Raw genomic sequence first — 20,554 nt, forward strand, 5'->3', positions numbered from 1 at the left:
GTCTTTTTCCTTGATGCTATGAATAAAGATACCAGAATGTTTCACTGAGAAACTTAGAAGCTTGTTTAAATAAAAATGATGCATTTTAGTAACATTCTAGATCAGAGGTTAAATAAAATATATTTGAAATAAAGCTGAATTGTAGACTGTGAAAAAATGTGAGATTTGCCAGATATTGCAGAATTAGACATTGAAGAAGAAAGCTTTTGATCACTTTAGGTGAAAGTATTCACAAAGCAGAAGTCAGTAGATCAGATGACATTTGTTTCTGTCTTAAGGTACAGAATCCTCCACAATTGCGGGACTAAGGAGTGCTAGCCACTCGTTTAACACATGAACACCTTAAAAAGCATAGTCATTATATTGTAGGGAGGGAGTAGGACAAATACAGCATATTCCTCACTGCTAATGAGTTCTTTTTATGGCCTAATCACTAGGCATTCAAGAGGTTTTTCCTATGAAATTTGAAACATAAATTTCAATTTTGGATGTGTATTAGCTATTTGCATAGGCAAGACTTTCACTGGAAGCTTACATGATTTCATGTTCTAGCTTAAAACATTTAAAAATAGAAATAGTATAAATGTATCATAAATTAATGTTAAAATAAATCCCAACTAATTATATCACGATGTATATATAACAAGAATTTCTCATTGTTGCTATTCTTTTTTACCATCCTAATTCTCTCTTTCCCCCCTTACTTAAGTTAAGCTGTTCTTCCCTACTGTATTCAGGAAAAATAAAAATTTCAACATATTTGGAAGCCAAAGGTTCATTCATAGTATTCATTAAGCAGTAAGTAGTCAAAGAAGCTTACTAACTCTATCAACATTAAGTTTAAAAAAGTAATTACTTTTACTTGTGGAATATGCTGCTATTTTGCACCTGCAATTGAGTGCAGGCGATTGAGTGCCAGCAAAGTATGCAGTCCAGTAGCATACCTAAGTTATGTTTTGTTCAGTCGTATTGTCACACAATCTCGGCCTGAAAAAAGCAAAAAAAACCCTAAAAACAACCCCAGAGATTTGTGTTTTGAAAGCTGCTTCCCTTGCCAAATGAACAAAAATTGCAAACAAATATTCACACTTTTTTTTGCTTCGTGGCACAGCATGTTCGATTTGCTTACAAGGCTGCTGAACAGTTTCATAACATGCAAGAGGTAATTTGGTCAAACAAATACAAGTTCTCTAATCAGGTGATCAAGTCTCAAAGCAAATGAGATCAAGCAAAAATATCACAGATCTGCCAAAATCCCAGTAATTAAAATGCTGTCGAGACTGGAGAATATTTTGGACATACCTGCCACCTGGTGTTTGGAAAACAACCTTATGTCTGAAAACAACCTGAAATGCTCTGAAATCTATATACCCGTTAAGAAGCAAACAAACAGTGACGTATTTAATATGGAATAAATGGATAAGCAGCAGAAGCATCTAGGTCGGTGTTAGTACCAGCATCTGTCTAGAAAGAAAAGGAACAGGGTGACTTAATGTTCCTTCCAGTGCCATCTCTACTAACCACAAAAATTCTCAAGTAAATCTTTGAATTAAGTGTATTTACACATCTCCTGTCAGATAATGGCACTTTTGATGAGAAACCTCCTGGGCACAGCCTTATACAACTTCACAGTCTAACAGTGAACTACAGTGTGCCAAACCCAAAGGCAAAGGAAAGAAGGACGTTATATGAGATGGAGCTAGGTAAAAAAAGGACTAGCACTAGATAATACTGGGTAGTAAGTGAGTCAGCAGTCAGTGTCTGAAATTACTGTGATGACTATTAATATGTCTTAGCTAAAGTACTTAAAACCCCCAAGTTTTTATAGTGGAAGCAGCGATGACAGTAACTACCACTTTTGCATGTTTGATGCCTGAAGTAAACATTCCTCATTGGTAAAGTTGGTAACAGTAAGTGTATAAACTGAGATAAATCATGTCTAATCTTTACTTACCAAAGGGTTACTTCAAGTGGAGCCTAAAGCTCAGTGTAGGCAATTGGACTGATTACTGTGCAATTCACTGGTATCAAACTACCTCTAGCACAAGGGATTTTTTTCCCACCTTTGCAAAGTTAATTTAAGTACATCTGTGTTTCACAGTTATAACTCAGGGTGAAACCACAGTCTGAAGTCAGTCTCAGCAATGTAAATAGCTAGCATTTAAGTTAGCACCCCTGGCAAGCACAAACTGTAACTATTTGTCTGGAATCGCATCTTCGTAGGGCTGCCAAAAATAAAGCAGAGTGTAGCATTTGGGTTTTTCTTTTTCTTCAAGGCAATGGAGGTCAAATGCAACCATGTCCTTAGGTGCCCCACTCTATTTTTGTCCTAGTAACTTTGAAAATGATACGCACTAGGAGGCCAGCACTGTACATTTACTGTGTACACGTATTATGTCAGGTGTTTGCATCAACAACTCTTAACGGCAGAACACAAAGATCCAAACATAACCTATTAATTGAGAACCATGCAGTTGCATGTAGAGAAGGTAGCTATAGGTTTACTTGTCAAATGCAGGGAGGTGGGGTTTTTTCATATTTATTCTCAATCCAAAATCCTGATTAATTCTCATGAACTTCTTCCAGAATTTAGTTACTGCCTAATACAGGGCTCAATTGCTTTCTCAGCATCTGAAGAACATAATAAGGAACTTTGTAAAGCAGAAGGTACACTTCATGCTTTCTGTCAACAGTAACTGCTCAGCACAGACAGAAGTTAGGACTATTTTCTTGCCTTAGTATTGACGGGGGAACCTAATGACTCTTGTATGAGCTTTACAGAGAGCACAAAGGAGAGGGAAAAAAATTACAAAAAGCTGAAAAAAAACCTGGGGAAAAAGAAACACGCTAACCACAAACAAAAATTACATCACTGGTCTAGCATGTTGATGGCTACTAACAGTAGAGCCAGGATCATTGCTTCTGTATAAAGTTGAATACTAGGCTGTTTATTGGATGTTATTAAAAATGTAAACAAAAAGAATACTTTCTGCTCCTACAAAAGCATCAGATTCAAAAGGTACCACTCCATTCTTTTTTGGTCTGTTCAAGACTGTTGCAGCAGACCTAGTCTTGTTAGTCACAGCTCTTGCAAAACCTACTTAATATTCCATCTGAGTTACTCTACCTTAGTATTATTTTAACTGACAAATATGAAGATAATAATGTTGCATACAACCTAGTGTCACCAAAACCGTGCTTTCTGTTCCCATTTTTGTTTCAGCAAACAAAATGTGCCTTAAAAACCTCCTTGGGAAATGGAATAAATCTGCAAGAATCCAAGAGAATATACTTGGAAGGCCTCGCTTTGTGCTAACCTTACTATATTTTTCCTTAAAAATCTGCTACTGCTATCAAAGAAAAGGAAGCAACCAAATAAACACTTTGCATAATTAGGTATCATAAAAGCAAATTATATGAGTATTTTTTTAACTTTTCCATGAAAAGTGTTCTTTCAGCCTTAAAATGTGTAATATACTGTGGCCCACGCAAGCCTTATTTTCAGTGCACAGCTCTGAAAATGGCACGTTCTACTGTACTGAAATTGCCTAGCACATTCTTCTTCAGCTACTGCTTAAAAGGAAATTGGCTACTGAATCCATAAACCAAACCAGTTAGGTAGCCAGAAAAATTGGGATAGTCTGCAGTGCTAGGAAGGATCTGTGTGGACACCACTGGCACAAGCTGTTCCTCAACCTGTGTGTATATATAATACCATAAACTTAAACATAAACTTAAATATGCCAAGTTTTAACAGTTATTTTTCTTAATGAAAAACTTAAGTCTTCGTATTGAGTGTTGAAACTGTTTCAGTTCTAAATCTTTACCAAGCCATGGTAAAAGCCAATCATCAGTTGTTTCAAATATGAAGAAATGAGTGCTTTGTTCCCAAAGCATCGATAATCCTGTTTTCTATGGGAGAACGTATGTGGGATGTTTGATTCTCTATAGCAGAGTTTACTGCAACACAGTATCTTGAAGCAGAAAAGATGCCCAAGCCTTTTCAAAACCTGAGGTAGCACCATCTTTATCAGGCTCTTTTACCTCTAGGAAAGGAAAAAAAAAAATAAATGTTACAGGCAAAGGATCACGTACTGGTTTTTCAGGGGTACCACTTGCTAGTTACATAAGAATACGTATTGGGTTTGCGTGGCAAGGTTTTGGTAGTGGAGGGGGCTACAGGGATGGCTTCTGAGAGAAGCTGCTGGAAGCTTCCCCCACATCCGACAGAGCCCATGCCAGCTGGCTCCCAGATGGACCCACCGCTGGCCAAGGCCGAGCCCACCAGCAACAGCGGTAGTGCCTCTGGGAGAATGTATTTAAGAAGAGGGGGAAAACCCTGTGCACCTGCAGCTGGAGAGAGGAGAGAGAAGATGTGAGAGCCCCAGCCCTGCAGACCCCCAGGTCAGTGCAGAAGGAGGAGGAGATGCTCCAGGCGCCGGAGCAGAGATTCCCCTGCAGCCCGTGGGGAAGACCACAGTGAGGCAGGCTGTCCCCCTGCAGCCCAGGGAGGTCCACGGGGGAGCAAATCTCCACCTGCAGCCCGGGGAGGACCCCACGCCGGAGCAGGGGGATGCACGAAGGAGACTGTGACCCCATGGGAAGCCCACGCTGGAGCAGACTCCTCGCAGGACCTTTGGAGAGAGGAGCCCACACTGGAGCAGGTTTACTGGCAGGACTTATGACCCTCCACGCTGGAGCAGTCTGCTCCTGAAGGACCGTAGCCCATGGGAGAGACCGCACACTGGAGCAGGGGAAGAGGGTGAGGAGGAAAGAGCAGCAGAGACAACATGCAATGAACTGACCACAGTACAGTAGAAGCATTAAAATTCTACAAAACAGGACCAGAATCATTTCCTACTTCCGAGCATAACTTGTACAACTGACGCATTTATATGTGTTAAAGCAGATGTGGGGCTAGAAACTCTTATCTGTAGATATACAAGTTATTTAAAATCCTTTTCTCAGGAAGTTTTTTCACTGTGCTGATTAACAGACAGACATGCAGATATCACTGTAACCAGACTTAAGCAACTTGCGTACCATTATATTTCAACCTCTGCCTTAAATCAGGGTATGCTATTTACAATTGTTCTTGAAGCCCACAACTGGACAGAGACAAAAAATATTAAAATTAAAAAAAGCATATTTTATTTTCAGCTTTAAAGATGCATGTCTAAACAACCAGTAGAAAAAACAAGTAAAAAAAGTAAACACCAGCATTTTGTAAAATCACATTGAACTAATACAAGACTTAATACAAAGTTTCCATATACCACTCAAATGCAGTTTTAAAAAAAAAAAAAAAAAAAAAAAAAAGGTAGTCTGGTCTCCAAGACCCCTTCTACTTGAAATAAATCGTTAAGTACCCACAGATTTTAACTATAAAAAAAGGATACATTCCTTCTTTTTTCTTCCATTTATGAAGTCAATTGCCACACAGGTCAATCATTTGCAAGTGAAATGCACATAGTCTCAGTTACAGAATTGAACGTATAGAATTCCACGACTGAAGGAAGTCCTCCTCTTTTCAATATAGGCTCTTTTTCAAGTCAACAGTCGTCACATGTCTTTAGACTGATCATCTTCTTCAAGTTTCCTGATTTCATTCTTTAAACAGTTGATCGTTTCACGACTTGCTTTTAGTCTTTCTTTAAGCTCAGCAATTTCAAAACTAGTTTTCTTTTTGGCAGCCTCCAGCTTTTCCCTGGTTTTCACTTCAAGATCTGCAACTGTGGTGGTGATAAAGAAAAAATAAATATTGTAAGTAGCATGGAAATTTGTAATTATGCAATTTTTTTAAATTGCAACAGTAATCTGGATGGTGTGTGTCCTGAAAAAAATCTATCACTGTTAGCCTTAGAGATTCAATGATTGTAGTCAAAAAGGTATCCAAATAAAAACCTGAAATTAAAAATAAAAGAAGAAAAACCAAGCTTGTTTTGTGGCCTCATTCAGCCCATCAGTTTTGTGGATGGAGTTACATAATTCACCAAATAATTTTCCAGAGATTTTAAAGATTAAGGCGGGGTGGGGGGGGGAAACCTGACACTGTGACAGCAAATAAATGGGAGATTACAGAGAATTACAAATAATTTATATGTGGTGCCCAGTGACAGGACCAGAGGCCATGGGCACAAACTGAAACACGGGAGGTTCCCTCTGAACATCAGGAAACACTTTTCCACTGTGAGGGCAACCGAGCACTGGCACAGGTTGCCCGGGGAGGCTGTGGAGTCTCCATCCTCGGAGACATTCAAAAGCCGTCTGGACACGGTCCTGGGCAGCCTGATCCTGGTGGCCCTGCTTGGGCAGGGCGTTGGACAAGACGATATCCAGAGGTCCCTTCCTGCCTCAACCATCCTGTGGTTCCTTTTCTGTGTACTGTAACCACTTTCTACTCTCTGTCTCCCTGGAGTTTAATTCCATGTATCTAAAAGATGTAGTGGTGCTGCCTTTGCTTTTATAAGTATCTGACATTAGGACATCTCAATCTGGTTTATTGAGATGTCCTAATTTTTTTTTTTTTTTTAACTCGTTCATGCACAAGTTTTTGGACAAAGCTGGTAGAGCCAATAAATCTGTGGAGGCCATGGGTATATCTTCATATCCCATACAGTACATAATCGTGGGCAGTGGCAAAAAAAAAAAAAAAAAAAAAAATCTTAATTTTTATCTGCTTCAGTAGCACATTTTAAGGAAATATACACAAAAAACCCACTAAAAGTTTCTTTCTACTCTCAGGAGAAACATCCAGAAACTTTAAGCGAGAAAAGTTTAAATTTGGGCACAGCTTTTTTATGATGCAAATAATTAAACATTTTCTACACGTAAACCGTCACAACATGCAATATAACTAAAATCCACCTCAAGACTGGCTAAACTGAGGTAGAAAATACAAGTAGCTCACATGTCCGCACCCCCAAACAGATGTAAGGCAAATTGGAACCCTAACTTTGTAGAGCTGCAAACTCAAAACCACTCTCAGCTCTAGGTATTCACCGTCTAAAAATACCTGACAGTTGTTGTCAGGGGAACACGCAGACAAGCCAAAGGCTAGGTGAGCTGGACTATGATGGCATTAGAGTGGGTAACTAAAGAGGTAGGATTTGGGCTCAATAAATACATTTGCTTTTTGAGAGTAGAAGAAAAGAGATGAAATCCAGAAGATCAGAAATCATCACTAAATGCATTACATTTTACAAATCAATGTATTTTAATGTCATTTCTTTAATTCCCTTAATATTCTGGTTTATATTTACAAAAAGATTAGATAAAAAGGATGCAAAGAACATTAAGCTATACTGAAGAACTATGTTATGAAATGACCTACAGTTAAAGACTGAGACAGAAGGGAAAGACAAGAAGAGCTTTCAGGCACAGCTCTTTATCGCCAAAGGGTTGCTGCTTTGACTTAACAGTACTAACTCTTCCATACTTCAGTGCTTAAAGTGTCATCTTTGCTTGCAGTTAACACCCCGATAAGCTGAACAGAACTGTACCACAGAGTGGCCTTAATTTATTCTCAGGTTTAACTCATTTCAAAGATGTTAAACAAGGCGTAGATCATGCCATCACCCTTCATACTGAGTAATTCATAATTATTTTTTTCAGCAGGCATACAGATCAGAAAATCTTAAAACATCTTCAAGTAAGTATTAGTATCTTTGCAAAAGTTGAAGCTAATTTAATGCAAAAATACCACTTTTTAGCAGCATCCAAATCCATTGAACTGTTACAGCCCAGAAAAAAAACACTAAAAGCAAAACCAACTATTGTTTATTTCTAAAATTATAATATTTTAATTTTCAACTTACACTCTGTTTCATGCTTATAAGCACCTAGCGTTAGTTGACGAGATGTCGTTAACAGCTGCTGCATCATTGCAGTAGGATCTTGAAATATCTAACGAAGGAGAAAAATACATGGTATCACTAACACTCTTCAAAATAAAGTGAGGATTACATTAAAAATTTTCATACCATTTCATCATAGAATTCAGAAACTACAGTTTTCTTTCCCAGGATGGCATTGGTATCGGACTGGAAAAGCTTCAGCAAGTGATACAAGGTTACCTATACAAAGACAGAATTTTATTAGCTTGACAACTGTAGGGAAATACAAACCTTCTTCTAGATATCGACAAGCAGTATTTGTTCTTACCAAACAATTGCACATGATTTAAAAATCTTTTAGGAATACACAAATATACGTCTTATAACTTCAGCAGAATCACTTAACTTTAACGTTCAGTGTTAAACACACCAACTACCCAAAGGCTTCTTTCATACTTTAAGAATGTCTGGGCAAGTGGTTTAGGATTGGTGTATAAAAACTACTACAAAGACCTTCTCATAAACATTTCCAAACAGATGATTTAGTTCCAAGCTGACTGCCAATTAATCAGTTAGAAAGTGCTTTCTGTGATTTTATCATCCCTTTGTGTGAAAGAAAACACTGGGGGTGGGGGGCTGTGAGTCGCTTTTCACTGGAATTTCTCTCTGGGGAGTTACTCTTGCGCTGCAAACGGCAGGAGCTAGAGAGGAATGGAAGCCCTCTGTCCAGCCCTGAGGAACCGCTGACCACTTGGACCACGACCTGGGAAGAGGACACACAGCCCACAGTTCCTCCCTGCCACGAACAGACCCGCAAACGGTGGTGGAAGAGCGCGACAGATACCTTACTCCAGTTGGTACTTCCTGGAAAGGAAGAACACGACAGGCGCCGAAACGGCCTCCCAAGAACAGCAGTACAGAAAAAACACCCAGCCAACTTTGCAACAGCTTGGTCAAGCCGTGAACGGAACTAATAGAAGTCAGGATGCTACCGAGCACAGCAGCACAGGAAGCCCTTTTTTCTAGTCTAGTATCGATTTTCACATATTCAAGAAAAACACAAAATTCAGTTTTCCCCTCATTTAGCAAAAAAACGGCTAAACCAAAAGGACTGCTGTAGTTCATGCGACAGAAGGAACTCGGTTCTTCCAGGAAAAAAACATCCCTTTCCCCTAAAATATGGTAATTGAGTTTCCTACCTAAACCTGGATAAACAAACCTGCAAGACATGTCTAAAACACAGGATGGGAAGAAATTCATTCCAGTGCTTTATAGAACTAGAGAAGTGTCTTAACCTGCTTTTCTTGGGAAAGAGACTACTGCTAGCATGGTACCTTTGCTGCTTTTTGACTGATTTTGACCAAAACTGACAGACAAAAAAAAAAAAAAAAAGACAATTAAAATATTCTACAACTAGGAAGCCACAGAGAAGAGAAATCCTCAGCATGTGTTCAGCCCAGGTAAAGCACAACACGTGGTCATGTATTAGTAAACATCCGAGAAGCCAAGTGCAGGAAAAGCCATTATGAACGCCCCAGCCAGCAGTAAAGCATGGGAACAGGAAAACGTGGCCAACCATTAAACACATTTCCTACAAGAACAAGCTTTATTACTGCCATGGCTGATGGGACTTATTTTGACCAGCAATACCCTACAGCACAGCTTTAGGCCGCCATAATTAAGCGTTGCTAAAAGTTCAATGTACTTACAGGTCTTTCATTTGGATCAATGAAGAATATCTTAATGATTATTTCAAATTCACCCCAGCCTGTTTCGGTGATTTCATACGGTGGTTTGGTAACAACTGCAGTAGGAAACAGAGGTGTTAATACGGGCGATAAAGCCTCAGTGGAACTAATCAAAAAGCCCATTCTAGGAGCAAATGCCCGAATGCAAAACCCACCTCTTAAAGGATTACCGTAGCTTTCGTGCAACTTGAACTGAATTTTTTTCACGTAGGCAGACATATCCTAAAACAGAAACGTCGTTATTTCTGATTACTTACACAGCACACCAAACCACCGTTTATTCATCCGTCCTACGTGACTAGCGTTTCTTCCGACAGAGCTACCTTTAAAAACAGCAAGAAAGCAAGACGGTAAATAAAAGAGCCGGCACCGGCGCCGGGGTCCGTCAGTATTTTGTCCCCACGAACGCTCGCCAGTTTTCCCCCGGCCTGCAAGATCACTCGGAAGAACCTCAGAGGAAAAGCGCCTTTCCCTCTCCGTCTCCTTCTCGGAACCCCACCAGCCCGGGCAGCTCCCCCCGCCCTCAAACCCCGGCTTTTTTTTACCCCCCCCCCGGCCGGCTCGGGGGGGGGTCGACCAGCGGCGCGCGAAGGTCCCACCTCATTTCTGTAAGGCTTGACGTAAACCGTCCACTGGTGCGTGTGACCATCCTCTTCCCTCTTCTTCCCGAAATACCGCGCGACGTTCCCGTACACGATCGGCTTCACGATGGTGACGCCCTTAAAAACAAAAAAACACCACACGAAACAGAAAGAAAACCCCAACCGTCGCGTTTACGAAAGCCGCCTAGGCTGGCTTGCCACCCGCAGCCCGAATCAAAGGCTCCCGCCCTCCGGCCCCGCACCTTCACCCTGCCCCCGGAGTCAGGCCCGAACTCAGCCATTCTCTTGAACATATTGCCCCGCACGGAGGGTGGGGGGGGGGGCCGCCGCCGCCCGCAGCCGCAGCCGCGCCGCCCGCCCTCAGCCCCGGCGCCGCGGCCGCCAGGCCCCGCCAGGCCCGGCCCGGCCCCGCCGCAGCCCGGAGGGTAGGCCCCGCCCCCCGGCTTCCGGCCGCGCGCCGCCGGCAGGGCGGGAGCCGCCCTGACTGACTGACTGACTGACTGGGTAAAGGCGGGTAAAACCTTCTCAGCCTTCCAACTGGGATTTGGTTTCCTCGCTGTTCTTACCCTCGCACATCGAAGTTGACTCCAGAACTGCGCTGTCACCAACAGGGAAGAAAAAAAAAAAAAAAATCTGAAGAGACGCTCCTGTCGCGCACAATTAGCATTTCTAAATACCAATGCAGAAACGCGTAGCTTTCCCTTGGTTGAGCAGAAATATTCACCGTTACCGCCTCCTTCCCCTGCCAGCCGCAGATGTACCAACCCGGCTGATCTGCCTGTTTTACTGCTGAGTAACAAAGGGGGTACTTGAAGCCACGCTTTGAACTTCAGCGTGTCACGGGACGGTTGAGGCGGGGAGGGACCTCTGGAAGTCATCTGCTCCAACCCCCTGCCCAAGCAGGGCCACCAGGACCGGGCTGCCCAGGACCATGTCCAGACGGCTTTTGAATGTCTCCCAAGGATGGAGAGAGACTCCACAGCCTCCCTGGGCAACCTGTGCCAGTGCTCGGTCGCCCTCACGGTGAAAAAGTGTTTCCTGATGTTCAGAGGGAACCTCCCGCGTTTCAGTTTGTGCCCACGGCCTCACGTCCTGTCAACCTGCAAAGCTGCGTAATCAGAGATTGCTTCACTCCTCTCCAGCTATGGCCATGCACAGGGATGAAGGCCTTTAAATCACAGCCTGCAGCATGACCGGGGGAAACACCGTGCCCGTTACGAAGGTGAATAAGCACAGCCACAGCAGGAATTTGACTCCTGTTTGAACCGATGCTGCAAATTCCTATGAAGTCTGTTGAAACAGCGATGCGTGGCAGGAATTTTTGCAAGGTGCCCATGAAGCGTGTTCTTAAGGGTGATGCCCTCCAATCACCCTGCCCTCACCTGCTTAAATTAAAAGGAAACAAAATCCCAAACCTCCTTTACGCCCCTCCCTCCATGCCAGCCCATCACCACCATCAGCACCTTCTCCACGGCCCGTGGCCTCGTACCCTTCTACCTCCAACTTGCAAACAACTGCACGGTCTTACCCTGCTGTCACCCACAGCACTGCAGTGGAAGGGAGTAGCCTTGCAGGTCTTGTCCTCTAGTCTGTCTGCTGATCCCTTCTTTGTCGGTATTTTGTGGGGAACGGCATTCCCCTTGCTTCTTCACACGGCTGGACATCCCCCAGGCTCTGCCTGCAGCCAGGAGAGGGAGCGGGGGTCTCCCGCAGCTGGAGATACTTGGAGAAGGGTCAGTGAGCACCGGTGGTGGGAAGCAGGGCTCCACGTTCCCTCCCCAGGACCATTCCTCCCTGCTCTGAGCTGGGCTGGGAAGAGGTTTTCAGGACACCCACCCAAGGCACCAGCAGGAATGCTCCAGCTGCTGACGAGGGAAGAAGGGGCGAGGAGGGACTGGTGGTGGCACATCTGCAGCGGTACGCTCCCCGAGAGCAACAACCCCTGGGGACAGCTGCCATTGCAGTAGAAAAAGGCTCAAAGTACAGCAGCTGCACGAGTGGCCATCAGCCACCTCACGCCAACCACAGGCTGCCGTATTTTTGAGGAGAGGAACAGCACTTGTAGAGTTGTTTTAAACAATGGCATGTCCGTATAGATTTAGAGCTCCTAGGCTCTCTTCCTGTAGAAATGAACCCAGCTATTTATTCCTTGCTACTCCTATAACCACTTTTTAATGCAATTAGCTTTGCTGTTGGGGAAAATGAAATACATCTATTCTCTCCATTTTTTCTCTATTTAATGAAAAGTAAAATTTTCCTTTGTGAAAGGTTACCTCTAAGAAAGGTCCTGTCCTGCTCATCACAACTGCCCTAAGAGTTGCAAGGGGAGGAACTAAATGTCTGGGTAGCTATAGGCATTTTCAATAAAAATTCACAGTGTGAGAATGCAGGGCAAGCACACTGGCTGCAAATTTCACTGAAATAATGAGCATTTAAAGTAATTAGCAATACTAACTTTTCAAACATCACGTTAAAACTTCGGCATTCAACATCCCATTTGCGCCCCTCAGATCTGTTCTTTCAGGCTGTGGGACAATTCTGGAAAACAATACTGCTTTGATTGTTTTAGGATATTCTTATTCCTCAGGAAGCTACAGTTTCTGAGGGGGATACAAAGGGAGGTTTTGTCTGGCTTCCAATGAAAGCTCAGAAAGCTGAAGCAAAATTATTCACCAGAGCATTGACTGAAAATTATAATATTTATGGGCAAATCTCCCCAAAATTATCTCCAACTACAGTCATCTGGGAACTAAGCAATTTTCTAGGTCTTCTGTATAGTTGTTCCACTTTACGTTTTGAGCTGGGAAATAACACCCGCACATCCCAAAAGAAGTAAAACTTGAAAGCGTTACTGTTACTTTCAATTCAGGTTGATTCTATAAACCTGAAACATGTTATTCAGGATATGCTTTTGTCACGGCTAAGTGACTGCATTCACAACCCACAGATGCCTTGAGGCACTCCTGCGGCTGGAGTCGAAGAGTATTTTCCAGCCTTAGTCTTCATGATGGGTGGAAGACACCCCTTTCTCCTTCATTTCTTTGGGGTGCAGGAAGCAAAGCAGAAGAGAAGAAACTGCCTTCATCGACTGTCACTCACCCAGTCAGTCTAACACTCTCCTACCATGAGAATACTAACTAGTAGTATCTTGGCCAGGAACACCTTTATTTTTTCAAAGGTTGCATTTAAAGAAGCCTAATAAACAGTTTCTGGCTGTCTTTCAGACCTGGAGGCTATGAACCTTCGTTTATTATTTATATGATACTATTATCATCCTTTATTTTGCAGGTGTGACAACTCCCCCTGTGCCAAGAAGATCGCTCCTCTTTTCCTCTGGTATTGAAAACATTCCTGAGTGCACGAAAGAGAGAAAACAGCGAAGGCAATTCTACGTTCAAACACACAGAAACGTTCACAAGAAACATCATCATTAAAGGAAGATCTGGAGCTACTGGATAAATTCCCCACTACATGTTCCCTTCTAATCTGGCAGTTCTGACTCCAAATCCTAGAGAAATAAAGATCTAATGAGCCACATGTAAGTACCTGGGAGGCAACAGTCAGATCAGTAGCAAAAGCTTGATGATGTGCAGAAAATAAGCAGCTTTGCTCCAGCTTGGCCATGTTCTGTGGATGGGCTGATGCCCTCCTAGGTGACATTAATGAACGGGCAGGACAGTAACCAAACATCACCGCCCGTGCTACCGATCTGCAGAGAGCATCCCTCATTTCCAGTGTGCAGATGCAAGTGCAATCACTGCTCGGATGGCAGAGCACCTACAGCAACAAGTGTTACTCCGCCATCTCTTATTTTACCATTTCACTGTAGTAAAGCAGCAGGAAATGCCGTGACAATTCTGCACACCATTCATGGGGAAGGCTAACTATGACTTATTTTACAAGTGAAGTGCTGTGGAGTGGCTTTGGCAAACTGCTTAGGGTGTGCCTATACAAATCCTGCAACACTGTTCGCTGCAGCTTTGTTATTTCTTAGTTCTGTTGAGCTAGATAACCACTTCATCTGCCTCTCACTTGATGTCAGCCTGCCCCAAACGTTCCTGTTCGGTTTGTGATGGACAGCTGAACACTTTGCCAAGATTATAAAAAAAAAAGTATGATTCTTTAAACAAGCTTTGTGAAGGACAAAGATGTGCTGGAAACACCAGCAAAATTGATTAGACTGTCTGTGGGTTATTTCAAAGTAACTACATAGCAGGAGCAATAAAATGCAAATTCAGTGACAAGGATGCGCCTCTCTAGTGTTTAAGGAATGACTCCAAACAATAAGACGGACTGGCAGGAACAGTGAGAGGCATGAGGATTTCAGCCAGACAGCTTTCACTGCCAAACTGTGGCAACTCCAGTTCCACTGGTATCAACAGAATGGGAAGAAAAGAGATCGAAGAATTAAATGGCCACTAAAGACAAGATGAAAATAGGCTAGTACTTGTTAAAAATGCAAATTTAGAATTAATAGAGGACAACAAGGAACAAGAACAAGTGAATGATCTAGAAAATGGCATAGCAGGAACAGGACAGGATTTAGGAGTACCAAAAACTTCTCTATTGGAAATATCTGACTAGACTATGTACCCCAGCTGATGACAGGATCCCCAGGAGGCTGCAGCAGGGAAGGTAATTGCAGTCAATGGACTAAAAGCTAATGCCACCATACAAACCCTGTTAAGACCCCATCTGGAAAAGCGTGTGTGTTTCTGTTCAAGGAATATATATTCTCTCCTGTTATAGGAAAAATGAACTGAAAGGCAAATATGCAAGAACAGGCCAAGTGGGTGTAATAGTCTGTCTGTCCTGGTTTCAGCTGGGATAGAGTTAATTGTCTTCCTAGTAGCTGGTACGGTGCTGTGTTTTGAGTTCAGTATGAGAAGAATGTTGATAACACACTGATGTTTTCAGTTGTCACTAAGTAATATTTAGTCTAAAGTCAAGGATTTTTCAGCTTCTCATGCCCAGCCAGCGAGAAAGCTGGAGGGGCACAAGGAGTTGGGAGGGGACACAGCCAGGACAGCTGACCCAAACTGGCCAAAGGGGTATTCCATACCATGTGACGTCATGTCCAGTACATAAACTGGGGGGAGTGGGGGCGGGGGGATCACCGCTCAGGGACTAACTGGGCATCGATCAGCGGGTGGTGAGCAATTGCATTGTGCATCATTTGTACATTCCAATCCTTTTATTATTACTGTTGTCATTTTATTAGTGTTATTATCATTATTAGTTTCTTCTTTTCCATTCTATTAAACCATTCTTATCTCAACCCACGAGTTTTGCTTCTGTTCCCGATTTTCTCCGCCATCCCACTGGGTGGGGGGGGGAGTGAGTGAGCGGCTGCGTGGTGCGTAGTTGCTGGCTGGGGTTAAACCACAACACTGTCCTAAAGAAGGCAAGAGCCTCCTTAAACAAATTTACCAAAATAAAGGCAGAGGAAGTATTAACTAGTTGTTGTTAATGCCTTAAGGGGTTAAGTACAACGGGAAGGGAAATAACTAGAGAGAACAGTATCGGCACAAGATCAAATTAATATAATCTAGCCAAGAAGAACTTCAGGTAGTAATTTACATCCTATCAGGTTGTAAGATAAATCTCAGAAGGGGTTATAAGACACAGCTGGCTGCACCAGGATGGGACTGAACTTCATGTCCTAGGTGGCATTTTCCAGTCTGTATTGCTACTTTGCTTTCTCTTGTGGCCTTGCAATGATGTATGCAAAGCTAAAAGACACCCACCCCACTCCCAGCCCCTTTTACCTTTACTTTGCTATGTTGGGGATGAATTGTCATAGAGAAGACTGCTATGGGAGAATGAAAAAATAACTTCAATTTTTTTTAAAACTTCATACAAAGATTGGATCACCAAGAGAATACTTAATGGGTTCACTATCTGAATATTCACAGGCTTGAACATTGTTACCAGCATGGAAGCACATTTAAAAAAAAGAAAAAAAAGAAAAGTGGCAGAAGTAGAGAAACTGGCACTGGATGCGTGCTCTATGCCTACTGAAATAAAGGAAATCACCTCAAATGGAGTAGTCTTCAAAGCAGTCACTTTCAGAGTCACAAGTAGGTTGTGGCACAGGGCCAGCTACAGCAGAAAACCTTTCTAGGTACAAGTGGAATGAAAAAAATCTGCGTAACAAAATGACATGGGAAGGACTGGAAATGGATGGGACTGTTTGAACTAGACCGCGTTACCCAGGTTCCTGTCTATAGCAAAGGGCTGGGAGTGCCCTGAAGCACACAGGTGCTGAACCTGCTTCTACCAACCTATTTGGGGGGCTGCTGCACCCGATCTGCCACCACGATGTAACTGCCGAGCCCAGCCTCTGCCCAAGTGTGCAGTTTAGCTGCAGCTTTACCATACACCACTGTTACAAAAGAAGTGAGCCGTGCACAGGCAAGCTGGCTGCTCCTCACAGGGCTGAGTCCTTCACCTGCCAGCCGCCTTTACATTTCACAGCTCCTTCAGACGGCACATGGATACTGGCATAGTCGATAAATAAAGAGCAACTTCCAACCCTCAGCAAAATTACCAGGTGCCTCAGCATCCTTACCCAGGTTAGCTCAATCCAAGATTTAATTCCAGAATTGTGGTTTTAAATTTGCCAATTTTTTCAAGTTAAAAAGAGGTGGGAACATTTTTATTCTTTGTAAGGGTATTACATACAATCTCACAGGACTTGACCTTGCAGAAGTGTCACGTAAGACTTTCCTCAGACTTCTTCCAGTCCTGGAAAGGACAAACCTGAGTGGGGGAAGAGGCCACCTGCTCCAAGGATCAGGCGCAGCTGGAGGCAGCGCAAACCTGGCTCCAGCAATGAATGCTATACCACCACCTCTCTTGCTAGCCCTGATGGTTTTAACAGACTATTAATTTAATTTGGTGGTAACGCTTCTTTGGTTTTGGCAACTTGCCAGTTTTCTAAATAAAGACTTGAATTTTCAGAAACCTTCCCTTCTGCTTCAGTAATGCACCCAAGCCCCTCAGTTAAAAATCTGAGCCAGTTATTGCTGTAATTATAACCAAAAAAATGCTGGAGGAGGTTATAACGTAGAGGTTAAGAGTTTTATTTCTAAATTCATTTTGAGTAAAAGGCATAAAATTACTTTTTTAATATTATAAATAACTGAATGGAACAGTCAAGGGATAACTTAAAATTAGGAGGGCACAGTAGGGATCCCACATGACAGAAAAAAAAGTTATTTTTCTGAAGTATTATACTGTTACCACTGTGAAAGAAACACTGAGAAAATTTTCCTGGACTCCAGCTGAGATGGAAGCCAGCCAGCAGATAGCTTTAATCATCATGAAGAATTTATACTTACACAGAGAAGTTCAAAATACAGCTTTGCTTGTAGAGAAAAAGGCTAATCACTCTCATCTGTTTTTACAGCCGCTAATAAAACTTTGGCCTTCTCTGACCCTTTTCATTCAAAGTACTTTATGTATTAACAAAAGAACCCACCACACAATTTAGATACGACTTCCAACAGTTTCCTCTGCAGGGCTCTGTTGCCCGTTCTACACCGTTCACCATTTTAGTTACCCTTACACTACAGGTCTTTGAGAAAATGGGGGCTGTGGACCTACATCTTGCAAATATTCCAGGCTGAATGATTTAGGAAAGTGAGAACTGCAGTTTTAATTACGTATAGGCTCCAATTAACTTTTTGAGGTAGGAGCCCAAGTCCCTTACAGCTTGACCCATGAATGAGGATTCTGTTTGGGATGAATGGTCACTGTTTTCATCCCCTCCCACCAGTGCGGAGCTGTAACACATCCAGGCAGAGCCACGGATTTTTGAAGCGAAGCACAGCCTGCAGACTGTAAAAGGTGGTGAGGGTGGCTGCCTGTCTGTCAAAAAGAAGGAGATGTCCAAACAGGGAAAGGGGATACCAGCAAGCTCTAGAAACCAGTTTTAAGCATCAGTTTAACCATTCTGAAATACAGTAACTGTCAAGCTCCCTGGTCCTTCAGAGGCAAATGCTGCCTGTTCCACACGGGAACCCACCCATCTTCTGCTGGGTTTGGGAGATGCCTTCAACGACAGCCAACATTTTCTCTGCCTGTGTGGACCGTATCCTCTACTGTTTTCAGTGTCAAAGAAAGGCTTCTGAGCATTAAAGTATTTCTTTCACTCTGAGTGTATTATATAGGAAAACACGCACAGGAATTTAAAGAGCAGCGCACTCAAAAGGCATTCAAGATAATATGCAGAAAATAAGGCAAGAAACACGGGCTTTTTCATGAGGTGTCAAGGCAAGGACAAAAAAAAACCCCAATACAGCTTGTTATTTTGTGGAAAAAGGGGAAGAAGCAACTGCCATCTTCTTAAATTTAGGGCAGTTGCAAATTATCACATCTAGTTCTGCTGACAAAGCTCAGAATTCATAAGGAGGTGGGTATGTGGGATAAATGACCAATGTGTGGATATCACAGTAATTAGACAAAGAAGGGTCGCAGACATCAGAATTCATGAGATGATGAGTGAAGCGGAGTTTTTTTCATGCCGCTAGATGGCACGAGGAGACCCTTTTCCACCACTTGTACACATCTGCACCATTTTGAACATATCCTTTCTTGTGCGTGTGACAGAACACCTAGGGGCCAGATTTCACCATTAATATACAGGATAAGAAGAGAAAATCTACTCAATGAGTGCCAGTGCTGAGTAGATTAAAGTGTTTTGGAAAAAATGTTCAGCAAATTTTTAAATGTATTTATTTATTTTTTAAAAACCACCTGTTTACACTGGGTCATTTCTGTAAAATTGGGAAACACTGTTTGAGAAGCAATTAACTCTATTTCCCACTTACACAAAGGCCACAAGGTATACAAGACTTACAACTGCTGCAGTCTGATGGGAAGCAGAGTGATAACAATTTTCTGCAAGTCATTCAGAAGAGATGGATAAACAGATAATTAAAAGGGATAGCAACCTTCTACCCACAGCAAAAAGACCTGTATTTCTACAAATAAAAATGGTCTGCGATTGTTTTTCACACCATCTCTCCAGGAGCAGAAAAAGAGCAGAGTAAGAAAGGTAGAAAACTTTTGATCAGCTCCTTGAATACCACATACTTTGTGTCTCAGCACTAAGAGCATGAACTGACCAGCATCTCACCGTTTTCTGTAATATTATGCATTATGTTACATGAATAAAAGAGAAGAGTTTCTTCTCTGGCTCACTTCCAGCTCAAACTTAACCAGCAAAAATCTGCCCAGCACAAAAAACCTTAACCCGTTTCATTTAGCACCAGCCCTTCTCCCTCCCTCAGCCCAGGGACAGCACCGCACCGCTCAGCTTGCAACATCCTTGAAAACAAAACGTGCTGCCCTGCCGTAGCTGCCACTCCATCAAACTGCTTCTGCACCTTTCACAAACCCCTCCTTTCATCTCCAGCCTAAGAAAGGAAATATATTCCCACCTCACTCTCACTTTGGCCTGTTGCCTCTCTAAAGGCTCTTGGACATCTCCCAACAAGTTACTTCTCTTGGATGGGGAGCAGGCTTATCATCTCCCTCTTTGCAGCCATTTACTCACATTTTTCAGAAGCAATCACCTCCCTCTCTATCTTCAAAAAGGTAAAATAGATAAAAATGCAATGTGACTGATACATTTTCTTCCTCTTGCAGTCCCAGTTAATCTGTCCAGCTCTTACACGACAAACTGTCCTGAGCAGCAGCGGCCTCACCTTCATCAGACATGAATGAGCATCAACTCTTTAAAATTAAATTCTTCACTATGTTTGGAGTGATCTATTGTTAGCCAAGATGCATTCAGAAAATCAAGTAGTGTTGTGCTTTAACTACTTCAGGATACGCCAAACCCACTGTCAGAGGCATTGAGTGTGGAGACTACATGCCTCTAACAGCTATGCTACTGGGTGGTTATCTTTGGGAAAATGCAGAGGTTAACGTGGCAAACATCTTTTCTCAGTTGACTGTTTCCAAGTGTGATGCTACAGGCCTTTAAGAGGACTCGGGTAATTCCCAACGCAAAACAGAGGTTCTGGCCCCATAATTATTAAATCAGTGTTTCCTTGCCTGGCATGTCATGATTTGTTATAGTCTAGCATTTCAGGGTAAGTTGGGCATAAAGACACTCAGGTGCCTACATCTGATTTTCCTGTAGCAATGTTTCTAAAAAAGGTATCTTTGTGAGCATAAGGTACACATATACCTCTGCCTTCCTCTCAGCCTGCACTGGACAAACTTACCTTCCACAGCTTCATACAGACTTTGCCTTGCCGATTCTGGCGTTCGATTTGCTTTCTGCTGCTCCTCTCTCTTGCAACTTACCATCTGCCCTGGACCAGCTGCAATATTAGGAAAAGGTTTGAAAGACAAA

The 20,554-nt window shown here is 42.7% G+C and overlaps 1 protein-coding gene across 2 annotated transcripts; it reads right to left on the bottom strand.

The window, feature by feature from the left end:
• Nucleotides 1-5,128: 5,128 nt before the first annotated feature.
• Nucleotides 5,129-10,593, bottom strand: YEATS4 (YEATS domain containing 4). 2 transcript variants are annotated; one of them, XM_030003100.2, is made up of 8 exons: nucleotides 10,428-10,593; nucleotides 10,183-10,302; nucleotides 9,739-9,805; nucleotides 9,545-9,639; nucleotides 8,680-8,805; nucleotides 7,983-8,075; nucleotides 7,818-7,905; nucleotides 5,129-5,732 (listed from the first exon to the last, which is right to left on the bottom strand). In XM_030003100.2, the coding sequence occupies exons 1-8, from the start codon at nucleotides 10,476-10,478 to the stop codon at nucleotides 5,563-5,565; spliced, it is 810 nt and encodes a 269-aa protein (XP_029858960.1). In that variant the 5' UTR covers nucleotides 10,479-10,593; the 3' UTR covers nucleotides 5,129-5,562. The 2 variants fall into 2 exon arrangements, with proteins under 2 accessions (XP_029858960.1, XP_029858959.1); XM_030003099.2 differs by lacking the exon at nucleotides 8,680-8,805.
• Nucleotides 10,594-20,554: the final 9,961 nt, after the last annotated feature.

The sequence above is a fragment of the Aquila chrysaetos genome, chromosome 26 (genome assembly GCF_900496995.4).
Source record: "Aquila chrysaetos chrysaetos chromosome 26, bAquChr1.4, whole genome shotgun sequence".
Lineage (NCBI taxonomy): Eukaryota > Metazoa > Chordata > Aves > Accipitriformes > Accipitridae > Aquila > Aquila chrysaetos.